At 39.2% G+C, this 23496-nt stretch overlaps 3 protein-coding genes across 4 annotated transcripts in view; all 3 read left to right on the forward strand.

Annotated features, from left to right (window-relative positions):
• The first annotated feature begins 3720 nt into the window (after positions 1 to 3720).
• pop5 (POP5 homolog, ribonuclease P/MRP subunit) lies at positions 3721 to 5937 on the forward strand. Its single transcript, XM_034091610.1, has 5 exons — positions 3721 to 3840; positions 3924 to 4066; positions 4935 to 5084; positions 5172 to 5255; positions 5562 to 5937. Exons 1-5 carry the CDS (start codon positions 3821 to 3823, stop codon positions 5690 to 5692), a joined length of 528 nt encoding a protein of 175 aa, XP_033947501.1. The 5' UTR covers positions 3721 to 3820; the 3' UTR covers positions 5693 to 5937.
• Positions 5938 to 6757: 820 nt separating this feature from the next.
• On the forward strand, positions 6758 to 16229 carry rnf10 (ring finger protein 10). The gene is made up of 17 exons (XM_034090886.2): positions 6758 to 7303; positions 8371 to 8555; positions 8670 to 8875; positions 8981 to 9071; positions 9174 to 9358; positions 10084 to 10220; positions 10445 to 10599; positions 10993 to 11118; positions 11288 to 11564; positions 12953 to 13086; positions 13227 to 13344; positions 13441 to 13542; positions 13659 to 13796; positions 13914 to 14005; positions 14154 to 14211; positions 14947 to 15096; positions 15187 to 16229. The coding sequence occupies exons 1-17, from the start codon at positions 7210 to 7212 to the stop codon at positions 15258 to 15260; spliced, it is 2322 nt and encodes a 773-aa protein (XP_033946777.1). The 5' UTR covers positions 6758 to 7209; the 3' UTR covers positions 15261 to 16229.
• Positions 16230 to 18373: 2144 nt separating this feature from the next.
• LOC117452067 (uncharacterized protein KIAA1671) overlaps positions 18374 to 23496 on the forward strand; it is a 29278-nt gene continuing 24155 nt past the window's right edge. The window contains exons 1-4 of one of the 2 annotated variants that reach the window (XM_034090515.1): positions 18374 to 18579; positions 18776 to 18839; positions 20703 to 20787; positions 22080 to 23443. In XM_034090515.1, the coding sequence (XP_033946406.1) occupies positions 22092 to 23443 (1352 nt within the window). In that variant the 5' untranslated portion in view covers positions 18374 to 18579; positions 18776 to 18839; positions 20703 to 20787; positions 22080 to 22091. The remainder of the gene's footprint in view (positions 18580 to 18775; positions 18840 to 20702; positions 20788 to 22079; positions 23444 to 23496) is intronic. The other variant, XM_034090514.1, reaches the window with a different exon arrangement.

Raw genomic sequence — 23496 nt, forward strand, 5'->3', positions numbered from 1 at the left:
CACAACACATAAAAACTCACAAAGATCATAAAAGAAATTAAAACATAAAAAGTCCTGTACCTTTGTGCATGTTTCTTTCTTAAAGCAGCAAACAGAAATCGTTGTCCCCATTTATAAACCAATATTGTAATTGTTATTTAAATTTATTTTTTTGCAAAACATTTTTTAATTCAATATACAATTTGTTTTTTAAATGTTTCTGAAAAGTAATGTAATTAATTCTTATTTGTATCACTTAATAATATAAATATAAAATAATAATAAGTAAATAATAATTAGTATTATTTCATATTTATTTGTTTGGGCCTTTTAGTTTTAGTGAATTAAATATCCCTACATTTTTTATGATTGAATTATTATTATAATTTTTTTGGCCAATTTTCTTTTCAGGTCCCTCGGAGGTGTGGGGGAGGGGCGTCTCCCACTTCACTTTGCCATGCTGGGAGGCAAACCACCAACCCTTTGGTTGTTAGGCCTCCATTTACCCCTTCAGCCAAAGAAAAGGCACCAGTATATTCCAGTCAAATTTGACAGGATTGGCTTCTACGTTTCTTAGGGTTACAAGGCGACACAAAGATATTGTTATTGTTGTTGTTTGAACTCATCGCCAGTAGTAACCATCCATTTTTCACATCTGTTCCAGAAACCCCCAAGGCTACCAGGGGCCTATGCTACGAAGCTGGTTCAACCTAACCTGGATATGTTTGAGTTAGCCGGTTGGCCTAATCCAAAACATACACGCTCTCGCTAAACTGTACTACGACGCTGGTTATCAAGTGGATCGCTCAAGCCAGCCGTGTCCTATCTAGTTAGGTGCGCGTTCCCATGAAAGGGGTAGTATTTGGAGCATTCGACCAATCACAAACATGGAGAAGCGTACTGACAGCACAGCGTCATACTTCCTGAATGAAAAGTGAACTTTAATACTAGTCAAAAATGAAGAAGTTAAACTTTAAACATCCATGACTTAAACACTTTATCCAGGATCAAAGCCTCAGAGCTGCACCTGCAAGGTGAATACAGCTGGCAAAAGAAAAAGTGTTTGAATGCGTACATTAACAGGTTTATGATATCACTGCCCCGTCTAAAACACGATCTGACTTCAATTACATTTGTCTCGAGTGTTTCGTCAACTTATGTGTTGCTTAAAATAATACTTCTGCATACAGTATGTGACACAGTGAGTGTTGCACGGCCAAATACGGCTCAGCTGACTCAGATAAGGAGATATATGATACATTATGAAGTGATATGCCGCGGACTGTACTTAATGTACTCTGATCCGGTTACTTATGTTGTGGCCGATATTTAAGTAAGCTTTCTTAACGCTAATGTTATAATCGTCAGATTGCTCTGAAGATGGAGGTGATATTCTATTCATGTTCACGTTCACACAGTCGGTGATTTTTGCCGGCCGTCTTTCCTGCAACGGCAGTTTTTCTGTATTTCCTTTCTCCTGTAATCTGACTTGATCGCTTTAAACTCCGCACACTGAGCTCTGATTGGTCAGCAGGCGGTGCTTTCACTGAGTTGAGCTCTTAGCCTGCAACCTAACCTGGTCCCGACCAGGTTAGCTGCTTAGCATATATTACCATGGAGATCTAGCCTGCTAAAAAGAGAACCAGCTTCGGATGACCGGAAAGCCGGAGTTTTCCCTGAATTTAGCCGGCTAAGCGAAAATCCTGCTTCGCAATATACCCCCCAGGACGTGTGGGGAAAAAACTGGACTTAAGCCTCTGTTTCTTTCAAACTTTACCAAACTTCAGGGTTTTTTTCCCATTAAAAAAAACTCCATTCTAACAACAATTCGTAATTTCTGAACAACAGCCCATAATTAGGCTGTGGCTGAGAGGAAGAGCTGTTGTCTTTGAGTCAGAAGGTGGTGGGTTAAATCCCAGAAATGCAATTCTCATGTTGATTTATCCTAGTGTGTATTGTGCTGCTTGTTAATATGTGTGTGTGTGTTCTCACTGCTATAGTGGAGATGACCTGTTAGAAATCCCATCCCTTACACTCCTGTTACTGAGTTTTAGGTAGTAGAAAAACCTTTATTAGCAACACCATTTTTGACGCTAATAAACATTTATATCTGGCTCTTGATGGCTCTGGAGTGAAGTGTACTTCTTGCGCCAAATCAATCAATCAAAGTCAATCAAAGTGCATTTATTCAGCCCAATATCACAAATTATACTTTTGTCTCAGGGGGCTTTACAGTTTATACAGAACATGAATACGCCGGAAATTACCGGTGCTGTAAGCCTTGAAAAATATGTATTGAAGAGAGAAAAGTCATGGTGTGGTGTCTCTCTTTGCACTGTGTACAACTTGACACAACGCTTCCAAATAAAAGTGGGACTGGTCAGAGGAAGTGAAATAAAATATGATAGAAACTCAAAGACTTAAAGATACCTGCACTTATTGAAATGTTCAGAGCAATTGAAAGTACATTTGTTACAAATGTTGTCGTATCCACATAATACAAGGCAGTAAGTAACATTTTGTGAAACACGCACACAGAAATGATGAAATATATAAATGTAGAAATTAATAAATATATAAATGTAAGTGAAAATACATGTAGAATACATTAAAGATATATAATGTATGTTCTGTTTTATTCTCAACTTTTATTTATTTATTTATCCATTAATATTTCCATATTTATTAATTTTCTCTTGTGTTTATTTCTGTATTTATTTTGTACTCATGTCATGTTCTGTCCTCCATACCTGTGTACTGGTTATGTGCATAAAGGTACAAATTCCCTCCAAATCACATCACAGCAAGACTTATAATTGGCCGTTCATTATTTTAAAAACACATTGGTGGTCCAGAGGTCTATGCATTGGTTCTTCATGCAGGTGTTCGAGGTTCAACACCCAGGGGAGGGATATATTTTGTCTTTTGCTATGCTGATGTTAAATCTGGAGAAATTGTCCCCACCACTTACTAACAAAATGACCCGGTTGGTTGCATTGTGAGCAGAGGTGGAAGAAGTATTTAGATATTTTACTTTAGAAAAAGTATTAATACTTACTTGTAAAAGTACTCTGTTACAAGTGAAAGTACATTTAAAGTCTTACTCATGTAAAAGTACAAAAGTATTGGCATCAAAATATACGTAAAGTAAGTAAAAGTATTGGTTGTGCATAAAGGCCCTTTTCATAATCATATATGTGAAATTACTGGCATAAAAGTAGCAATACATTCATGTCAAAATACTCCATAACAAGTCAACGTTCTACATTCTTAAATAAAAGTACACACGTATTGTCACCAAAGTATATGTAAAGTATAACAAGTACTACATCTGCAGCGAAAGGTCCTCTATATGTGATAAATAAATATATACATACAGTATATATAGACATATAAACAGTATGTCTAATAATAATATACAGTATATTATCAGTTATTCCACTAGTTTAATGTTAGAGATGCAGTATATCAAAAGTTTATTATAATAATAATAATAATACATTTTATTTATGAAGGCGCCTTTCAAGGCTCTCAAGGTCGTATCTTCTTCATACATGCAAAATCTGAAAAGTAACTAAAGCTGCTTAATAAAAGTAGTGGAGTAAAAGTATAAATTTGCGTTAATCTAAAATAAATAAAGTACAACCAATATTCCCATTAGAAAGTGTGTTGATGAATAGACCATAGACTGTATATGAATAGACACATCTGAAATCGTGCGGCCCAGTGTCTATTATCAAGTACACCCAGCATCGCCTCTAACCTCCAGCACGTGGCGCTCTAGTGCAAGCTGGTGGTAGATCGTTTTGTTGACGGAAGTTCGCCACGGAAGAAGAGAGGGATGGTTCGTGTCAAGTCCAGGTAAAACGTGCTATTCATTTACCATTGTAACGCTTTTTATGTGCTCTCAATCCACTTTCTGACGGGTGGTCTTCTGCCTGCAGGTATTTACTGTGCGAAATCAACGTGACAGACAGGGCCCGCCTGTTGCTACTGGATGACCGAGCTGTGGCAGCGGCAGTGAGGGCAGCAGTGGCCCGCATGCACGGAGACTATGGGGCTGCTCTCTGCAGCATCAGATTCTCTGGTAAGGGTTTTAAAATCTTTACTTTTTAAAAAACATAACCCGAGGTGGGACAAGTAGACTACTCAGATATTGTACTTCAGTAAAAGTACCAAAGAGCAGGAATACTCTGTTACAAGTAAAAGTCATGCATTCAAAATGTTACTCAAATGAAAGAATGCAGATCGGCTAATTTCAGAATAATATATGATATGTTTTGATTATAAATATTGATGCATTAATGTGTTCACTTATCACTTATCAATGTTGGTAAAAGTCCAGCTAGTTTGAATGACTTTGTATACTGCAGGATAGCTTGTGAGTTTTAATCCAGGTGTGACTAAAGTATTTTTGAGTGTTGTTTATATCCTAACACTATTAATCAAAATCTGCAAAGTTACTAAAGGTAAACTTTAGTAGAAGAAAAAGTGTACCTCTGAATTATAGTGGGGTAAAAATACAAAGTAGGTTATTTCAATACTCTAAAACTTAAGTAAAGAAAGAGTATTTAAAATGTTTACTTAAGTACTGTGCTTAAGTTAATTTACTTAGTTACTTTATACCACTGAACATAACACATTAGATGTCCTGCAACATTAAACCAACATGCACCTCAACTGTATACAATGTGTGTGTATTACAGAAAATAGGGTTTGGTTACCAACTCAGTGCTGTACAATTCAAGCAATGATTCCTGTTCAAAACAAAATTGCACAAACTAAGAAATCATTTTACAATTATTCTATCATGCACAATGAACATATTGTACGTTTTTGCATTACAAGTTCTCAGCTTCGTCACTTTTTCTTTGATGTAGAGGAAAACATTGTAGGATATTGTAGCTTTGTGTTGACTGAGCTTTGAGTCTTCTCTGTATTTTATGTATTTTTAGTGAAATATCTGAATGCTCATACTGGAATGGTATTCCTGCGTTTCCCCAAGAGATGTTACAGACTCCTCTGGTCTGCATTGCCTTTCATCACCTGTATCGAAACTCGTGGGCAGAAAATTCCATGTTTTCTGAACTGTTTGCATGTGGGAGGTAAGTTAAAACATGGACACTCGTTTTTTATAATGATTAGATATACCTTTTATTATATACACTTGTTAATTGTGTTTTGTTTTCCAGGAACAATAAGAACATGTCAGAAGTTTCTGATCCGATACAACACCCAGCAGCTCCATCGAATGATCCCTAAATGTAAAAATGAAGGTACGGGATTTTTTGCAATTCTATCTGATGTCATTCATACTGAACTCTGCAATGAGAGTCAGTAGAGTTCCATTTATTTATCTGTTCATGTGATTTTTAACTAATCATCTACTAAAATCGTGATTAACAACGGTGTTGAAAATGAATCTGTTTTACCAGATGTATTGAAGCATTTCACTTCGCTTCATCTGTTGAATTTTCAATTGCAGTTTGACTTTATCAGAGTCTACTGCAATTAACTTCAAGCCATTCAAAATTCAAAAATAAAACATTTATTTGACCGGTTTCCTTTTTTTTTATTTGTAGAAGAAAAACAAGAGATCCAGAAAGCAATTCTGAACTGCACTCTAACAAGAGGAAACAAGGTGGCATTTGAAGATGAATTAGAGAGTGAAAAAGATGACGATGATGAAGAAGAAGAAGAAGAAGAAGAGTGACTTCACTCACTTTTTTTGTTACGGGACATTTAAGCATATAAGGAAATGCATACCCACCTCTGTGGAAAAACTGTTCGCTGCAGCTGCTCAGCACATTTGATACCCAAGAAAACTGACTGACTGTATGCCTGTCTTCAATAGAGGCACAGAGGTAACCCCTGCAGAGTTTTTGTGTTTTAATTAACTTATTTATACTGTTTTGTGCTCAAGTTTTTTTTTTGTATAAATAAAAGCACTGTTTTTGATGATGTTGTATGCTGTCAAAAGAATTATTGCATAAAACGAATGGTACAAATATGTTCTGAAGGCTGCACAGACATTTAGATTATTTCGATATTGCATAACCTTTAACAATATTGGCAATACTGCATCAAACCATGTAAGGAGAATGTTTTTTGTTTTACTCCAGCCAGGTAAAAAGTACATTTTGAATGCAGGACCTATACCCAAGTCCAAATACTTAAACACTGTGGTATTAGTAGTACTCTTACATGGGTTAAAAACAAAGTGTAAGAATACTCTTTTACAAGTAAAAGTCCTGCTTTAAAAATGTTAGTCAAGTAAAAGTACAAAAGTATTTGCATCTTAATATACTTAAAGTACTCGCTATGCAGATTGGTCAATTTCCGAATCATGTATTTTATGTTTTCATTATAATCTGATGTATGTTTTTATCAAGTTTTATTTTATTTACTGCTGAGTAGCAGTGTTGATAATATTGTTTATCATTAATCCATATCAGCAAAGGAACTAGGTAATGTAGTGGAGTAAAAGTACACAACTAACTTCTGAATTGTAGTAGAGTAGAATTACAAAACAGCAAAATAATAAATGGAAATACTAAATTAAATTACAAGTACCTCAGAATTGTATTAAAGTACAGTATTTGAGTAAATATACTAAGTTATGTGGCACCAGTGGTTAAATAAATACCTCGTTAATTTCTCCTTTATCTATTTACCCATGTTTGTTTTTTGTACCAAAAGCCGAAACTTTTATAACTACATTCCCCACAATGCTTAGCGGGGACTGTACTAGACAGCGTTGCAAACTGTACAAGAAACATCCGGGTCTCTCAGGTTTCTATCTGGCGATCCGTCGCCATTAGTAGAAGCTCCCTAACGGATATATTTTTTGGGTGAAAATCTCCCAATTGTTGTGTTTTCCAGCATTTGGAAAACATCTGCCGCCTTGTTAAGGGCATTTTGTTTCCCTTACCGAGTAAACAACCTAAACTCGGGGGGTGTTGGCCCCGCGTGTTGATCTTTCGTCCTCTCCACCCGCAACCTCCATAACTTGAGACGCCGAAATCGTGTCTCTTCTTTTTTCTCGGATTGTTTATTGTCAATATGTCGCCGTAATGGGTTCTCCGCGTTTGACAGAAATGCACCAGGGCCTTCGTCGCCTGACCCGCACTCACAGCCCGCTTTCCCCCTTTGTTTTCCCGTGTTCGGGAAAGCTCGGCGGCTCTCTACCCGCAGCTCGGCCCCTGTACCGCGGACTTCACGGAGACAAACATGGAGAAAAACCCCAACAGCAGCACCAACAGCAAGGTTCCGCCCCGGTCCAGCTCCACAGGCCCGACACCGGGCGATTCTAAACCCAAAACAGGTGAAAACCCTCCACAATGTTGATGTCACTGGAAGTCTGACATAATATGGACACACTGTGGCCTGCTGGGGCCTAGCAGTAGCGCAGAGATTGTTTATCTGGTGTGGCTCAGAGTGTGGCTGACGTCGCTGTCAAAACATTTGGCCTTGTAACAGGCAGAAGAACAGCTAACATCTGCACACAACAGTGTATTTACCTGTTCGTATTCTCCACAGTTGTCGTAAGCATTGATGCAGAGACGCTGTCCTTTATCGCTGTCCTTTATCAACTTCTGCATACTTACATCCTACATCCTTACTAACATAGATGTTTAATGAACACATCAACCCGAATATGTGACCGTGCCTGCAGTTTTCTACACGATTAAATAAGTTCATGCAGACTTTTTTAAATCACTTCCATTTCTCAATTAGGTCCTTTTTAGTGAAAGTTGTTCCTTGCCTTAAATCAAAATCGTGAACACTCTATCATGAAGCTAGAAAATGCATAACAAGAAGGTTTATCTTTGTTACTTTTAATTAAATGGTGTTATATTCTGCAATATACTGTGTGTGGGTTGCCCATAAGCACACTTATTTGTGTGAAAGAGTAACAAAAGCCTAACTTTGACCCATTACACTAACGATATTAGTAGTCGGGACGGGTGGCGCAGTAGTCTGTGCATCTGATCATCAGATCAAGGGGGGTGCTGGGGAACTCCAGTACGAAACCCGCTCCTGCCGCCACTGCGTCAGGCCGTTGTGTCCTTGGGCAAGACACTTCACTTGAACTTGCTCCTGTGGGTATTGTCCACAGTACATGACCATTGCATGTATGTGTAATGTGTATTTGTGAAGCGCTTTGAGCATCTGGAAAAGCGCTATAATAAATATAAGGAATTATTATTAATTATTAATATTAGATTATTAGGTAAATTGACGCACCTGCATGACGTCAGGTTACAAAGTACCCCATATTACATTTTTCTTCCAGCACTTTCTGGTTTCCATCAGCCAAATGAAGATGTTATATTATATCATAATATTAGTGTATTCCTGCCTCTAATGCATTTTAATGTTATTTTTCAGAAAGTAAAAATAATGGAGGCTCCAAGCGCTACAGCCGCAAGCATGAGCCTGCTATTCCAAAAACCGAAAGTTTTCAAGGCCCTCGTCACACCAATTCACAGAAAAGCAAAAGCTTTGACAAGAGACCCGCCCAGAGAGGTGGCGGAAAACAATATGGCTTTGCAGGTGGAGGACGACGTGAGGAGGTTGGTATTCTTTATTACTAAAAAACAACAACATTTTAAGGAGCAAGTCATAAAAGAAAACACTTTAAAGCTTGAACTTGGTTGACAGAATTATACCCACCTCTGCCTCCACAGGTAGCAGAGACCTGCCGGGCAGACTTTAGCCCGGCTCAGTTTGCTGGACCTAAAAAAGTTAGCCTCAACCATCTGCTGAACTTTACCTTTGAACCTCGTGGAGGTTTCGGTGGCTTCGGAGAGGGAGGCAACTCTGGTTGGGGCCGCCGAAACAAATGGGGCCACAAGCACAAGCCCTTCAACAAGGAGCTCTTTCTGCAGGCCAAGTATGTAAAACAAATACACACCTTATTTGCCGATTGGCCAATCCACCTTTGCATTCCTACCTTAGACACTTAGCCTTTGGCATCACCAAATGTTGTGTGTTTCAGTTGCCAGTTCGTGGTGTCTGATGACCAGGACTACAAGGGTCACTTCACTGATCCAGACACTCTGGTCAACTGGGACTGTGTGCAGCAAGTGGTGAGAATATGTCCTCTTTTAAGATGTGTGTATTGGAAATAAAGCCTACATTCATTTATATACTAATGCACGTGAAGCCAATCCATTTGTGTTCGTCTACAGCGTATCTACAGTCATGAGGTGCCGTCTTGCCCGATCTGCCTCTACCCTCCTCTGACCGCCCGCATCACCAAGTGCGGACACATCTTCTGCTGGCCGTGCATGCTGCACTACCTCTCTATTGGTGACAAGAGCTGGTCCAAGTGCCCCATCTGCTATGAGGCAGTAAGCACCGCTGACCTGAAGAGGTAAGTCAATAAAAGCCTTTTAGACTAACTAAAGCCACCCTCCCACTGGACGAACAAACACTAACAACTGTATTGATTCTTTAATGCAAAAGTTACAATCTGCAATCTGTTGTAGTCACAATTATTAATCGGCTCCAGCTCTGATTGTAAGTGATGGTAGACATGTTAATTTTTGCAATGTGACACACGTATTGAACATATAAAAAACAAAATAAAGAGGGATTTGGGAACCTGTATTCATTTATTAAATGGAAAAACATTCAGTAGATTCGCACTTCTCAAAGCCACCAGTCTCCTTTGACAAAAAGAGTAATTATACCTTGCTGATTGCCATAAAACACCCTCGATTAACCTTTTTAACTTTCCACATTCCAACAATCACTAACTGGTTTGAGAGTTTAAAAGAGGGACTAATTAAGTGACAGATATATGAATAGAAGTTATCACTGTATATTATTAACCCTGCGTTCATTGCTATAAACAGAAAGGCATACTTGTCTAATTGAAATGGTAAGGGAATGTATCACCTATATTTAGCCATTTTACCCATGAGCACAAAATATACATCTATTCACTCGTATTGGTTATCAGGCAAGAGTAGGAGAGAATACATGAAAAGGGTTAACAAGCAAACCAGTGAAGCCTTCCCATTGACGCAGTTTTGATTCTCTTGGTGTAGTTAAATTCTGCGAGAGTGACTTTTAACAATCAGTTTCTTGTTGCAGTGTTGTTGCTATGGAGACCAGGCAGTATGTTGCTGGTGATGTAATCACCATGCGCCTGATGCGGAGAGAGAAGGGGGCTCTGGTGGCCATGCCTAGCTCTCAGTGGGTGAAGGTGGAGGAGCCTGTTCGCTTTGGAGGTGAGAGAAAGCCACCTTTTTGTTTATGAAGGAGATCAGTGACGTCCTATGGTGTCACAGTCTTCAAAGTTATTTTATATGGCTCAAAGTAACTCTAAAGCACCATACAGACATTTTAATATCCTCAGACAAGTTGGTTTATATTACTTGAAGTGTAAAATACTCTCCTAAAGGGGATGGTTCTCTTACTTCCTACTCACCGTGCGATGGTGTGTGTTTTCTAGATGTGTGTCTTAGCCCGTACTCCAAGCTGCTGCTGACCTCCCCGACGCAGGTCCTGAGCCTGGTGGCCGAGGAGAAGGCTGCCCTGCAGGCTCAGCTCAGCCAGGAGGGGGACGCCCAGGGCTGCTTCATCCAGAGCGCACAGTGTCTCCTGCAGGTAACTAAACCTGCATGCCTCTCTGACAGGAAACTGTTAAGCAAATGACAGCACATACACAAAAGGTTCACTGGATGACATCACTGCATTCAAAATATACAACATGAGCAAAAACACCTCTGATGATGGCAAATAATATATTTTTTTGCAATGCCGCTTAATGTGAAATCAATGTTATTTTCTATTACGTGTCTCCAGGTGGAATATGAAACCTTCTTTATGAATCAGAATAAAACCATACATGGATGCAGACAGATATTTTTTATGAAGTCACGTTATATTTTCTGTTAGATCCCATATCCATTGAAAGCCCGCTCTAAAATTATTTATCTGGGTCCTGGCTGAATTCTTTTGATATGCGTATTTTTTTTAATGTATGTTTTTATGGTTTAGGAGCGAGAGGAAATGCTGCTGAAGCAGCAGAAGGCACATGTGAGAAACCGGCTTGACCTTTCCTCTCTGACTCTGGAAGACCCTTCTCCTATGGACGAAGTGGTTACTATTTCCAGCATCGCCAAGGTGAGTCTAAAAACAGTCCTTTCAACATTCTTCTTTGACAGCAGTAGTATCTATGAGTAATGGGAAATTATTTTACTTGCATGTTCTTTCTCAACATTGTAGCTTTCTACTTTTATATGAGAATATTTGGGTTCTTCTGTTTAGTAAGAGATGTCTCTTCCTTCTGTAGCCTGTGCTGCAGTACACCTCTGCATTTGATGACGAGGTTGCAGAGTTTGAGGGTGATGCGGAGGTCTCAGAAGTGCCGGAGGTCCCACAGGAGGCCGAGGAAGAGCTGCCAGGCTTCCCTGAAAGTATTTTGGAGAATGTCCTGGAGGAACCTCCGGAGGCTATGATGGATGAAGCCCCAGAGCCCCAGCCTGAAGAGGAGATCCCTGCCAAACAGGCAGATTCAGGCCGCCCTTCCACCAGCGTGGTGCATGGACCCTACTACTATTTTTACCAAGGTGGGGTGCAGTGTTTCCCCTAGGATGGAGTCATAGCAGCGGTGCTAAGTCACGCGGGCCCAGCAAAATTTGAGCGCGGAGCGCGTGGAAGTTTTTTAGTGTGTGCGAAGTGCGCCCCGCACTTGTTTCCATGTTTCTGCCAGCACAAGAAAGGCTCTTGAGGCTCTACAGGTGCATTTTGCTAAATCACCTTTATTGAACATACAGTAACACAAATACTACACATCCACAAACAATCAAAATAATGTATGCAATTTAATTATTTTAAACTGCTTTATTTTGGGGTGGACCTCACATCCTCGAGGTTTTTTTTTTTAATGTTGAAGTTAAAAGCATCAATCTGGTGCACTTTGAGCACAAAATGAATTGATGGATACAGCTCTCAACACTCAGATGAAAGGGAGCTGTATACTTTTCAATAATCCAAACATCTTTAGAATATGATCACAACCAATAACAAATCATTTCAACTTGTTTATTCTTATCTTACCTTTCATTACATTACATTTAGCTGACGCTTTTATCCAAAGCGACTTACAATAAGTACATTCGACCAGGAAGATACAACCTTGAAGAAAACAGAATCATATAAGTACATCAGGTTTCATAGAGCCAAACATTTCAAGTGCTACTCAACTGGCTATAGATAAGCCAGTCCTTTTATTAGTATATAAGTGCTCTGTTAGCAGTTCTTTGTTAGTAATTCTATCGCTCGAAGTGGAGTCGAAAGAGATGAGTTTTTTTACCTAGTTAGTATTCTTTCTTTTTCTTCTTTATGCATATTTTTACTAATCACTCCTCTTTTAAACTGTTTTTTGTACTGTCCTATAGTACACATTGGAATGATTTCTTTTATTTTTTACAACTATATTAAATAGATAAAGGTGTGCTCTGTCTCGCTCGCTCACAGAGGCTCTGCGGATTATTATTTTAATGTATACAAAAATAATAATAATGGTTTTGTTTTGGTACCTGGCTGGCGCCCCGTAACAGCGGTGCGCATACATTCAGCAGTGGTGCAGCGCCGCTGCTGAATGTATATAGGGGAAACACTGGGGTGGTACCCTAATCTCTTGACTCAGCCATCATCATGGCTCATTTCTGGTTCCTATGAGAACATTTTCCCTTTTTTAGGACACTGATTTTCAACATAAAACAATTTTCTAACATAAAAACGTACTGAAGATTTCAGACAAATCCTGCATTTGCTTAGTAGAACCCAGAATCAAGTAACATGAACATACATAGTTGGAAAATATTTTACATATTAGATTGGAAGCCTGTTTTTATCAGCTGTGTAAAAAGTTGTTGTTCTTTTCACTCACGGTTAAGTTTCAGTGTTGACTCTAACTTTTTTTTTTTCTCCCTCGCCCATGTTTCTTCTCCAGCTGATGACTGCCAGCAGATGTTCCTGCATCCTGTGAATGTACGCTGTCTGTTGCGTGAATACGGCAGCTTGGAGGCCAGTCCGGACTCCATCACTGCCACAGTGGTGGAGATAGTGGGACACCAAGTCACTGAGGTCAGCCACACAAAGAGACACAAAACACATAATAATCAGATCAGTTTATTTAGCTGTTTCAGCAGAGACATTTTCTGAAATAAATCTACTGTGACAAGTATTCTGTTGATTTGCTTATGTCGTAACTTTAACTGTTGCAGGATATCCGCCGTCGGCATCGCTACCTGGCTCATCTGCCGCTCACGTGCGAGTTCAGTATCTGTGAGTTAGCCCTGGAGCCGCCAACTGTGTCCAAAGAGACTCTAGATACATTTGCAGGTGAGAATAAATGTGATGTCTATAGAATTGTTAATTACAGGAAGAAGGTGACATAGATTGAAAGTGTTGATTGTTGATTTCCTCCCAAACCACTAGATGACTTGGAGAAGAGAAAGCGCCTGAGGCAGAAGAAAGTGAGGGATGAGAAGCGCAGAGAGAAGCGAATTGAAATCGAGGAGAACAAGAAGCAGGGTAAATGTAAGTACAGATGTGCAGGTCACAACTGGAGTCATACTTCCAGAAATATATATAAATAAATTGGAGCGTTATCTGGACCGGAGGCTGTAACTGTATTTGCTCTGTATGTTAAACAGATCCTGAGGTGCATATCGGATTGGAGAACCTTCAACATTTCCCAGCATTCGGGTCTCCTCCTCACAACAGCAGCTTCCTAATGCAGCCTGACTTCTCATTTGCCCCCCCGTCACCCCTCAGCACCAGTCCTTCCTCTGGTAAGAGCGTCTCCTTCCTCTGCAGTGTATTGTTCAGAGCTATACATGTGACCTCTGGCTGTTTATGGCCTATGTTTCAGCAGTATTGTGAGTTAAACATCCCTTTTGTTGTTTTAGATGGGATGAGATTCCCAAGTCTGAATGGGCAAAGCTCTTCGCCTGTTGTGGGTAGCTTGGAGGATGACTCCAACTGTATGTCCTTTGCACAGGTGTGTATAGAAAATATACAAATACCTAGTTGGCAACATCATTTATTTAGACTGCATTTGTCATATCGGGGAAATGCATCACCCATCTGAAGTGCTAATGTTGTAGCTCATCATCTAAATAAAGGAAATGCTCCTGTGTCCTGTATAGATGCTCAGAGATGGGAAAGCCAGAGGTGATGCTGGGCCCTGGAACGCTCCAAAGAAAGGTAGATTCACAATTTAGACGGCAAAAGTAGCAAGCTTGCAATACTTGCATCATATGTGTCCTGCAAGTTTAGGTTATTTTAGTGCCATCTCTTGTTAAAATTGATATGTCAATACAAAAGTATAAGTTCTCTGGATTTGTGGACATTACTTTTCTATCAACATTGTAGTACCTTCATATATAAATCTACACTAAGAAACGATCTTGATAGTGGGCTGCAGCATTCTGCCAGAAAATCATTGAAACCATTTAAGTAACAGCAACAGAATCAGTCATAGCTGCAACTTGTATATTGTTATTTTTTTTTATATTTCAGTGTCATCTTCAAAACTCATTTTTGGAATCAATAGAAAACCGTAATTTGGAATCTAACTGTAGTTTATTTGTTGTCTTTTGTGCAGAGTTAAATGATTAATTTGTAACTTATTTGTTCTTATTCAACAAGCAATGTGTTGTATTTAAGTAGTATATCGTTATTAATATCTGTTCATTTGCAAGTAACAGTGGTTCACTTTTAAACGGTCTGTTATACAGCTGTTTAAAACATAATACACTTAAGATAGCTTTGTTCTTGCATATGTGCTTGTGTGAGTTGGTACATGTTGCACATACTGACAGGTATGTGGACGTCGTAACTGGAGCTGAGTTCAATGCACTGTATTTCCTGTAAAGCCAGTTTTTAGCAGTGTAACTCCCTGAGGGCTTCCTGACATCAGTGTTGTGTTGTTCCATGTAGAGCTGCTCGCCCCTCCGGCAGCAGACAGCGACGTAGAGAGCGACGGGTCCGACCGCGTCCCGGTGCCCAGCTTCCAGAACTCCTTCAGCCAGGCCTTCGAGACGGCTCTCCTGCAGATGGACTCTCCTCCACAACATGTGGTCGTCCCAGGTCTGGCATCTATCAATTCACTTTATCCAATAAATAGCCTTTCTGCAATTCAAGTATTTGTTTAACACTCGCCCCTTGGTTGTCTTTCAGATGAGAAAGGAGGAAAGAAGAAGAAGAAAAAGCAGAAACTTCTATTCAGCACATCCATGGTTCACACAAAGTAGACAACACTGAAGTTTATTCAACCATATTTGTCTTGAGTTGATCTTCCTTATGCTTGTTTTAATTTCATACAGATCTTTCTTGGAGCTACAAGCTATTGAAAAAAAGTTTTCAGTACGTAGCTAAAGTTCATGCTGCTTTTAGTTATTCTCTCGTTGTCATCAGTTTAATTTATATACATTTTCCGGAAGGTCAAAGCTTTTCAGCGCCCTCTTTCACAAAGCAAACTTTTGGGTTACATTTAGGTTCAGATGCTAAGTAAAGGGAGAAATAAAACAAGCTTTACATGGCTTCAGGGTGACTTGCTGATGCAGTTGTTTCTGTATGATGTCAAACTTTCAAGTAGTAGACCCTGAGCATCTAGGTTCCATGAGTTACATTGATGAGATAAATCTGGGTGCTTGATATTACAGTAGCAGTCAGCCAGCTGCAGGTACGGTGCACCTTTTTACAAATCTTTCCAAGATACTCAGTGCTCAGACATTCATTTGGAATTTCCTCTTAGATTAAATGGAAACATACCTCTCAGTGTTGGCTAGTACTTCATCACCATTCAAGGAACAGAGATTTTAGAAGGGAAATCAATGCCCTGGTATTTTCAACAACATGAATACATAAAATACCATTTGTGAGGAAGTGAAAACACAGTATTGTATTGAAGAGATTAGATCTGTTGGTTCAACAAAACTCCAGTATATCCTATACTTTCTTTTTAGTTTTCTCCTGTCAACTTAAAGGTTTACTCATTTTTAACTTGTATTTCCCTAGCTTGATTTCAGTGTTGAAAAGGTTTGAAGCTAATGAATTGCTGACATCCAACAAATGCTTTGAAGAAAAGTGGATTGAATATGTTTTGGTTTGAGGGTTCTGTAATGAGCTTTTTAAGTTTGAGCAAGTTTAAAGGCTAGTGGACATAAGTCGTCCGATAAAATGAATAAACCATTATGCACAATAAAGAAACTGACTGTTTAATGCTGCTCTTAGTGCCAAGGCTAATAAAGGTTCTGGTTTGGTAAGGTCAACAAATGGAAGTCTCCATCAGGACAGGTGCTTCCATATTTTGTATGCAGTATTTAGTTCTCTCCACATGGGGGCAGTCCTGACAACCAGTATATTATATAGAAATTGTTATTCATTGGGATAAACCCCTTGAGATGCACCATCTCGTTTTCAAGGGGGTCCCGACAATAGCAACAACTTACAGACAAAATGCAAAACATGACACACAAGACAAACCACATACAGTCTGTTAAGTAACATTCAAGCAATGCACACAATCATTACAATTTGAGACAGTCAAGCAAATCAGTTTAATCAATATCAGTTTCATTAATAACAAGTACAGACCAGTTGAAAGTGAGATGATAATGCATGTTTAAACATACCCAATGATGCAAAAGATGTATAATCTTTGTCATAAAGTTATATCAGCCCAGGGTCCACGTTGTATACATTGAATGCCTAATTTATACTAAGATGACATACAAACTAAGCATATGGTTTTTTAAATGGTGCCTTATACATATTTTTTTATATGGTTTAAATTAAGATTATCTTCATTAATTGTTGTTTCTATAAAATATCAGAAAAATGGTCATCACACTTTGCAAGTCCAACATGATGTCTTTACATCTCTTGCATTGTCAGTCGACAACCCAAAGATGGTCATTTAAATATGATATGAATCGGAAAGTATGACATCTCATTGGCTGGAATCAAGATTTTTTTGCACGAAAAACTTCTTTAAAGATGAATTAATTTTTTTAATTGGAAATGATTTTTCTGTGAATGACCATTGAATGATTAGTGTAGATTTATTGGTGCTAATTTAATTATATGAATTATATGGGTATCCTTATTTATATGACAACATGTCTGTTAATTATAACAGGCATTAGCCAACGCTTTATTCTAACTAAGTTCATAAATGGTTAGTCAGAAGGTTTGAAGGTATGGTTTCTCTTGAAAGTGACACATTATTTCTATAGTAGCTGAAATGGGATCGTTCTCTCCAAATCGCATTATCCAATGTAGTGTCAAGCAACAGATGCGTCAAGTTATCCACATTAAGATCCAATTCATCCCGGAAGTCAGTGATTAGCTTTTAAAATACACACGTTGCACGAGTGATACTGTGGCTAACAGTTGTGAAAATTAACTATTGTACTTAAGTAGAATGTTAAGTACTTATTCTTTACTTGAGTAATTATATGATGTTATACTTCTACTAAATATTGTAGGCTTCTTGACTACATTCTTTTTGATAAACTAGGTTACTACATTAAGTATTCAAATGAAACAGTTTAAGTATAGATTACGCTAAACTGCAGTACAAAAAGCAATTGGAACCATTCTCCACCTTATTAAAGTAGTTAACAGTAGTAGTGAATAACACATTAATTCACCGATTTAATCAAATATATTTTAATATCTTATGCAATGGGCCAGTGTGCAGATTAAGTTAATACACTTTTGGGAATTTAAGTACATTTTGATGCTCATACTTTTGTTCTATTACTCAAATAAGAAAATGTAAACATAGTTGTTATACACTTAAGTAGGCTATTGTTACTTTTACTTGAGTAAATGATCTTTGTACTTTTACCAACAAATGTTCTCACGGAGATACATTGTGACTCCTTTGTTGACAAATGTACATTTACATTTGGTGAAATGGACAAGCTAGCTGGCAGTAATTAAATACAGTTTAAAAAAAAGTAAAAGGCTTTCTTTACCAGCTGCAACATCCAAGTAATCAACACATAAATGCATCACAAATTATAATCCAAATTACCTTTTAAAAAAAAATGTTTTTGTTATATAATATCAACACTGCAGTAATGTTGCTTTTACTTGATTAAAGATTCCATAACTTCTTTTATCACTTCTACTCACATTCCTTCCTTGAGATTAAATCTGACTCCTTAGTTGTGATAACTAGTTGTGATAACATCTTTTATTAACACTAAAATACTACTTCGAAAGCGTTTGGCTGCCATACTCAGTTGAGTTTGTGTTTTATTTCGAAAGGATTAACCGGAACTCTTTTACGTTATGTTTACGTACTTGACTTCTCTTCAGAGGCTAAGTAACCACTCGTTGACGCTGTCTGGTGTCAACAACACTGTAACCTGAGACGGGATAGCCTGCCCGTCGGCGAGCTAAGTAAACCAGCTAAAGTTAGCTTCTCCGCTAACCTCTGTATTATCCTACTGTCACGACGACGGGTAATATAATAACTATTCTAAGTAGGAATATATAAACTGTCTTTGAAGTTGTTTCGACGCGAGAAAAGGCAAAACGGAGGACTTTTTCATCCCGGTAAGTTGTCTTTGGTTTCTATCAGACAGCAGTGTTTCCATTTTGCGAGTCTTGAGTTGTTAGCTTACTGTTGCTAGCCAGCAAGCTGTTGATGCAGTTTACCTTTCCTGTGTAATTGGTTTGTTCGGACACTTTTTCAGTACTTCTCTACTTCAGGATGGTTGTTATGCTTTAAATGCACCTCTTTTCTGTGCAGGCCAACTCTGTGGTTTGCTAAATGGACCGGGTACTGTGCACGATACGAGGAGTTTTAATGTGAGGTGAGCGCACGGGACAGGAGGTAGAGCTCACACTTGTTGCAGAATGAGAGACAGATGTTAATGGAAATGGCTATTATAGATCTAGTAAAGGTTTTTTATTTAACAGCCACCTATCAACCACCTCCTTAACATAATTGAGATTTCATAGAATAATGATTGTTCTTAAAAACACAACGTAATTGATCTGCTTGTATCAGGTTGGACATTTCACAGGCATACATTGCATCTTTTGATTAACACATTTACACACATGTTTAATTATGCTTTCCCCTGTTTGAGACCACTTTATTTCCCTTCCCTTAATCTACTGAATCAAGTCGTTATTTTTATTATTAATAGCCCTTAAAAAAGTCGTACACAAGACAATACATAAATATGCAACGGGAGACAAGAAGCCTTAAAGGCTCATCGTGGTGTTTTTAGATGAGGACACTTACAACTGTAACAACATACTTTCCAGTAAACGTTAACCTAATTCAATACAAAGAAGAGCAACAAGTCATTATCAGTAAAGGAAGAATCACACACATAGATAAGAAAAGTACAAAGAAACACAATTATTAAAGTGTTAAATAAAATGAAGCAGTCATGTCCTTGACGTCAGAAGACATCTGAGGTTATAAAACATATTTGTGGATTGTTTATTAATCCTTAAATATGTTTTGTCGAGTGAGTGACTGTACTTCCTCTTTAAGCTGCATTGTCTATGTCAGGACATCTGTATAACTGGCTAAACCAGGTTACTGGCTTGATATATTTTGCTGGTAACATTTTGAGCTCAGCTCTCCACTCTCCACACTGCTAAATGTTTTGAGTATTCTACATACAAATCCTGCTTGAAGTTAAGATATTGGACTTGTTCCCTTTTATAGCTTCAGTAATTCGTCTCGTGAGGAATACTCATATGTTTTATGTTATAAAAGGCGGATACTTTCCTAATCCCTGCTGTGCTGTCCACCATCAGACACAGTGAATGTTTAACATTCCATCTTTGCAAAGGGTTCCCTGCCAACATCTACTTATCAACTTATTATTTTTGTTAGGAAATCAAAAGTCGGTTTTTCTTCTGTATAATTCTCCATTTTTTTACGCATTGCCTAGTAAAGGTTGCCTGTGGCAGGAAAAGATGTCAGATCACCTGCCAACATTTGAGTTTCCTTAGAATAAATACATATCATTTCTGGTCCCAAATAAAACATACCTATGGATAAAGGTTGCATAACATTTATTTCATATTTCTACTGTTTGGTGCTACCGAGTCAGTTTTAAAAATTCTATAGCATTTCACATAGATGTAAGAAGCAGAAGAAAAAAAACAATGCATGCCCTCTGGTAAACATTTTCAGTGACCTAGCACAGTGGTCCATAAGGTCCATTTGAGAGCTATTAAACAGTATAACTTATAAGTTGATGTATGTAAAAAAAGAGCAGGCATAAACCAGTGACTTATATCAATTGGCAGTTCCCATTACAGTATTATAGAAACTTTCACAGATTTAATTGACATAGATATATTTAGCAGTGAGTGATGGCAGGCGGCCGGCAGTGATAGAAGCCATAATGCAAATAGTAGAAGATGAAAAGGTAAACATATAGCAGCATTCAGATAATGACTTTCTTCATGCACCTTGTTGTTCTGTTTGTCTGGGCATAAGCTCGAAATGTAAGGGTGTGACTATATTTACTCAGGTATGCCTGTGTCAGAGTAAACATTATCATCAATTTGCTTCTGTGTGGAGGCGTGAGAAGACCACAGTATTTGGACAACCCTGTAGCTGCTCTGCTGTGATTTCTCTTCCACAGCCTGAATCACAGCAGTCTTGATGAGTTAAAGCTTGTTGACACAAAGTGTGTTCCTCTTAGGCTCCTTCATCTCCTGTGATATGACATCGCTGGCTGGTTACTACAAAAGCCAGAGCTCGACAGCAGACGGTTGACATCGAGTCAGGTAAGATATTTACTGGGGTCTACCTCGCAGCAGCTGGATCCAGCATGTTATTTTTCCAGAACCAACTGTTGCTGGTCTGCACAGCAACATGTGGAAAGCATTACCATTTGTGAAGGGGTTTCTAAAGGGCTCACACATAAGTGCTTGTTTTCTATCTTTGTTTTCACTATGGAAACAAATGATACAACTGATTGTCGTAGTGTGTTAAAAGAGTCAGAGGATCTCAAGTTATCTCTTATTTGACTACTCCGTCTTTGACATTGTAGAGTCAGTGTAAGACAAACATTTGAAAGTTCATTAGGGGAGGAGCTGAAAGGCAGTCTGGTGTGATTTTCAGTGGAGCCTGATTTGCCTGTGTTACAACAACATGAAAATGAAAACAATGACATTGTACAGTTGTCCGGCCCCTCCCATGTCTCGGGATCTGCCTTAAAGCTACACAGACCGGCTCACTACTTAGGCTAAAACATCTACCATATTAAGGCATCACATAGCTTTTTTGTATATATTAATAAACAAGACAAATTGAGTGCATCCTGCATTAAAACATTTCCTGGAAGAATAAACAAAGTGTGTTGCCAAACAAATATAGTGTATGCAAAACTAAAGCAACAAATTCAAATAGCCGTCACAGCCGAAATGTATGATTATGAAAAAGGTGCTGGAACAAAAGTATTTTTTCATAACAATATGTTGGTAAAGATAAAGCACAGGTGTAATTAATTAACAGTAATGATTCTCCTGAGCTGTCGTTAATGTTATTAAGTCCAGCTGTTCTCTTTCTGCTATGATGAGTCCACATTTGTCTTCAAGTCAAAGTCAAAAAAAGTTCTGAAGACAGTTCTTTTTAAAGGAAATCATAGGTTATTGATTGATTAATGAATCAAAATTGTGACTTGAGAGACTTCCAGTGAGCACTTCCTGAATATCCGGTTGAGTCTGCAGAGTTTTATTTAATTTTGTGTAAAGCATTTCATTGTATTACTTTGTATTGTGCTTTTCTACTGTGACTGGTCAGGTCTATCAATGCGAATATGGATGACAAAAAAGTAATTGATTAATTATATCACCCCATATTTAACTCACAAGTGCACTATAACCTGCATTAAAGTGAGATAACCTTGTGTAAATATCTTTCTCACTCATGTGTATAGTTGTGTCGCTTTAAGACACTCCCGAGACAAAGTCCACAGTAATGGCTAGATAGTGCGAGTGCTTTGAAGCTAATAATACAAATCAGCAGAAATCAGTTTTGTTGTGCTGTTAGACTTTTTTTCTTTTACATTTTGAAGGTGCTGTTGACGATGATGGCTGCTCAGGTGGAGGTTCAGACTGGGGAAGTAGGGAGGACGGTGGGTGGAGGACGACTCCACCTGAGTCCCCTTACTGACTCCAGCAATAAGAGTCTCATTGAGATCACTTCCATCAACCAGTCCCATATCATCCCTCCTGAACCTAACAAGCCTGGCCCGATTCCCAAGCCACGGCTCACTCCTAAACCTTTCGCCCTGGAGAGGAACCCCACCATTAAGCCCATACTTGCTCCTAAGCCCCAAGCCAGGCCCCGGCCAGAGTCCACTCGCCTGGCTGGGCACAATTCAGAGCTTCCAAGCAAGGCAAAACCACAGCAACCAGTTGCCCCTAGCAAACCCAGGCCAGTGTCAACCAACCTCAACCGACCCGCCTCTACCTTCTTTAAAACATCTAATACGTTGAACAGTGGACAAACAACCAAGCCAATAGTCCAGCCATTTAAACCGGCTCCTCCTCTTGACCCTGGAGATCTGAGCAAACCCTTTCCTCCTATAACAGCAGAGAGAGAGAATGTGAGAGAGAGGCGCAAATCCAGTTTGTCAAGCTTGGCCTATTCCAAGAGCCTTAAACAACTTCCAGCTGCAGAGTGGTCTGGAACCACTAAAAATGAAAATGCAAAGGACTGGACGCCATCCAGTAAAGGTGGCTCCTCCATTACCAGAGCCAAGTCCATGGGTTTTCTCATTCAGGTAGGGCAGGAGGAGGAAGAAAAAGAAAAAGCTAAGCCAGAGAAAGCAGTGCAAATGCGACCGCAGCCCCGAGGCTCCAGGCCCAGACCTGTGTCGGTCCTTTTCCTTGACAGTCCAACCGAGACGGAGACTCCAGCTCCTGCCCCTCGCTGGGCAAGAAGACCACTCTCAGCCGATCTAACATCCAAGTTTGAGTCTATCGGTCTGTCTCTGCACCGTAAATCTCCCAAAGCAAACACTAAGGAAAACACTCCAGAGGAGAAGCCACTGCCACAGAAGAGAGAGCAGGAGAAACCCCCGAAGAGCCCCCCACCACACAGTACTGATGGTGTAGATCAGCCTGCTGTTTTAGACCAAAGCAATAAAAAGACCGAAGAAATGACTGCGAAAGAGACTGATGAGGAGAAGCGTGCCGTTAGCGTCAAGTCGAGAATCAGTCTCCTCCTCGATTCGTCCTCCTCTCCTGGGCCAGGTGCCACAGGCCAAGAGTCAGATCCTCTCTCTCCGGTGCTGACAGTCCCTGAAACTGAACCAGCAGTGGGGGTCAAACGGCTCATCAAGCAGCTGACGGAGGACACAACACCGACTCAGAGCCCCGCTGTGAAACCACCTCTGATTAGGCCCCGCCCCTTGCCCCTTGACCTCACTAAAAGGTAAGAGCTGCTCCTATTTTCTCTTCAGCATGCTTTTGTCCCATGTCTTTGTC

This window comes from Pseudochaenichthys georgianus, chromosome 9 (genome assembly GCF_902827115.2).
Source record: "Pseudochaenichthys georgianus chromosome 9, fPseGeo1.2, whole genome shotgun sequence".
Classification (NCBI taxonomy): domain Eukaryota; kingdom Metazoa; phylum Chordata; class Actinopteri; order Perciformes; family Channichthyidae; genus Pseudochaenichthys; species Pseudochaenichthys georgianus.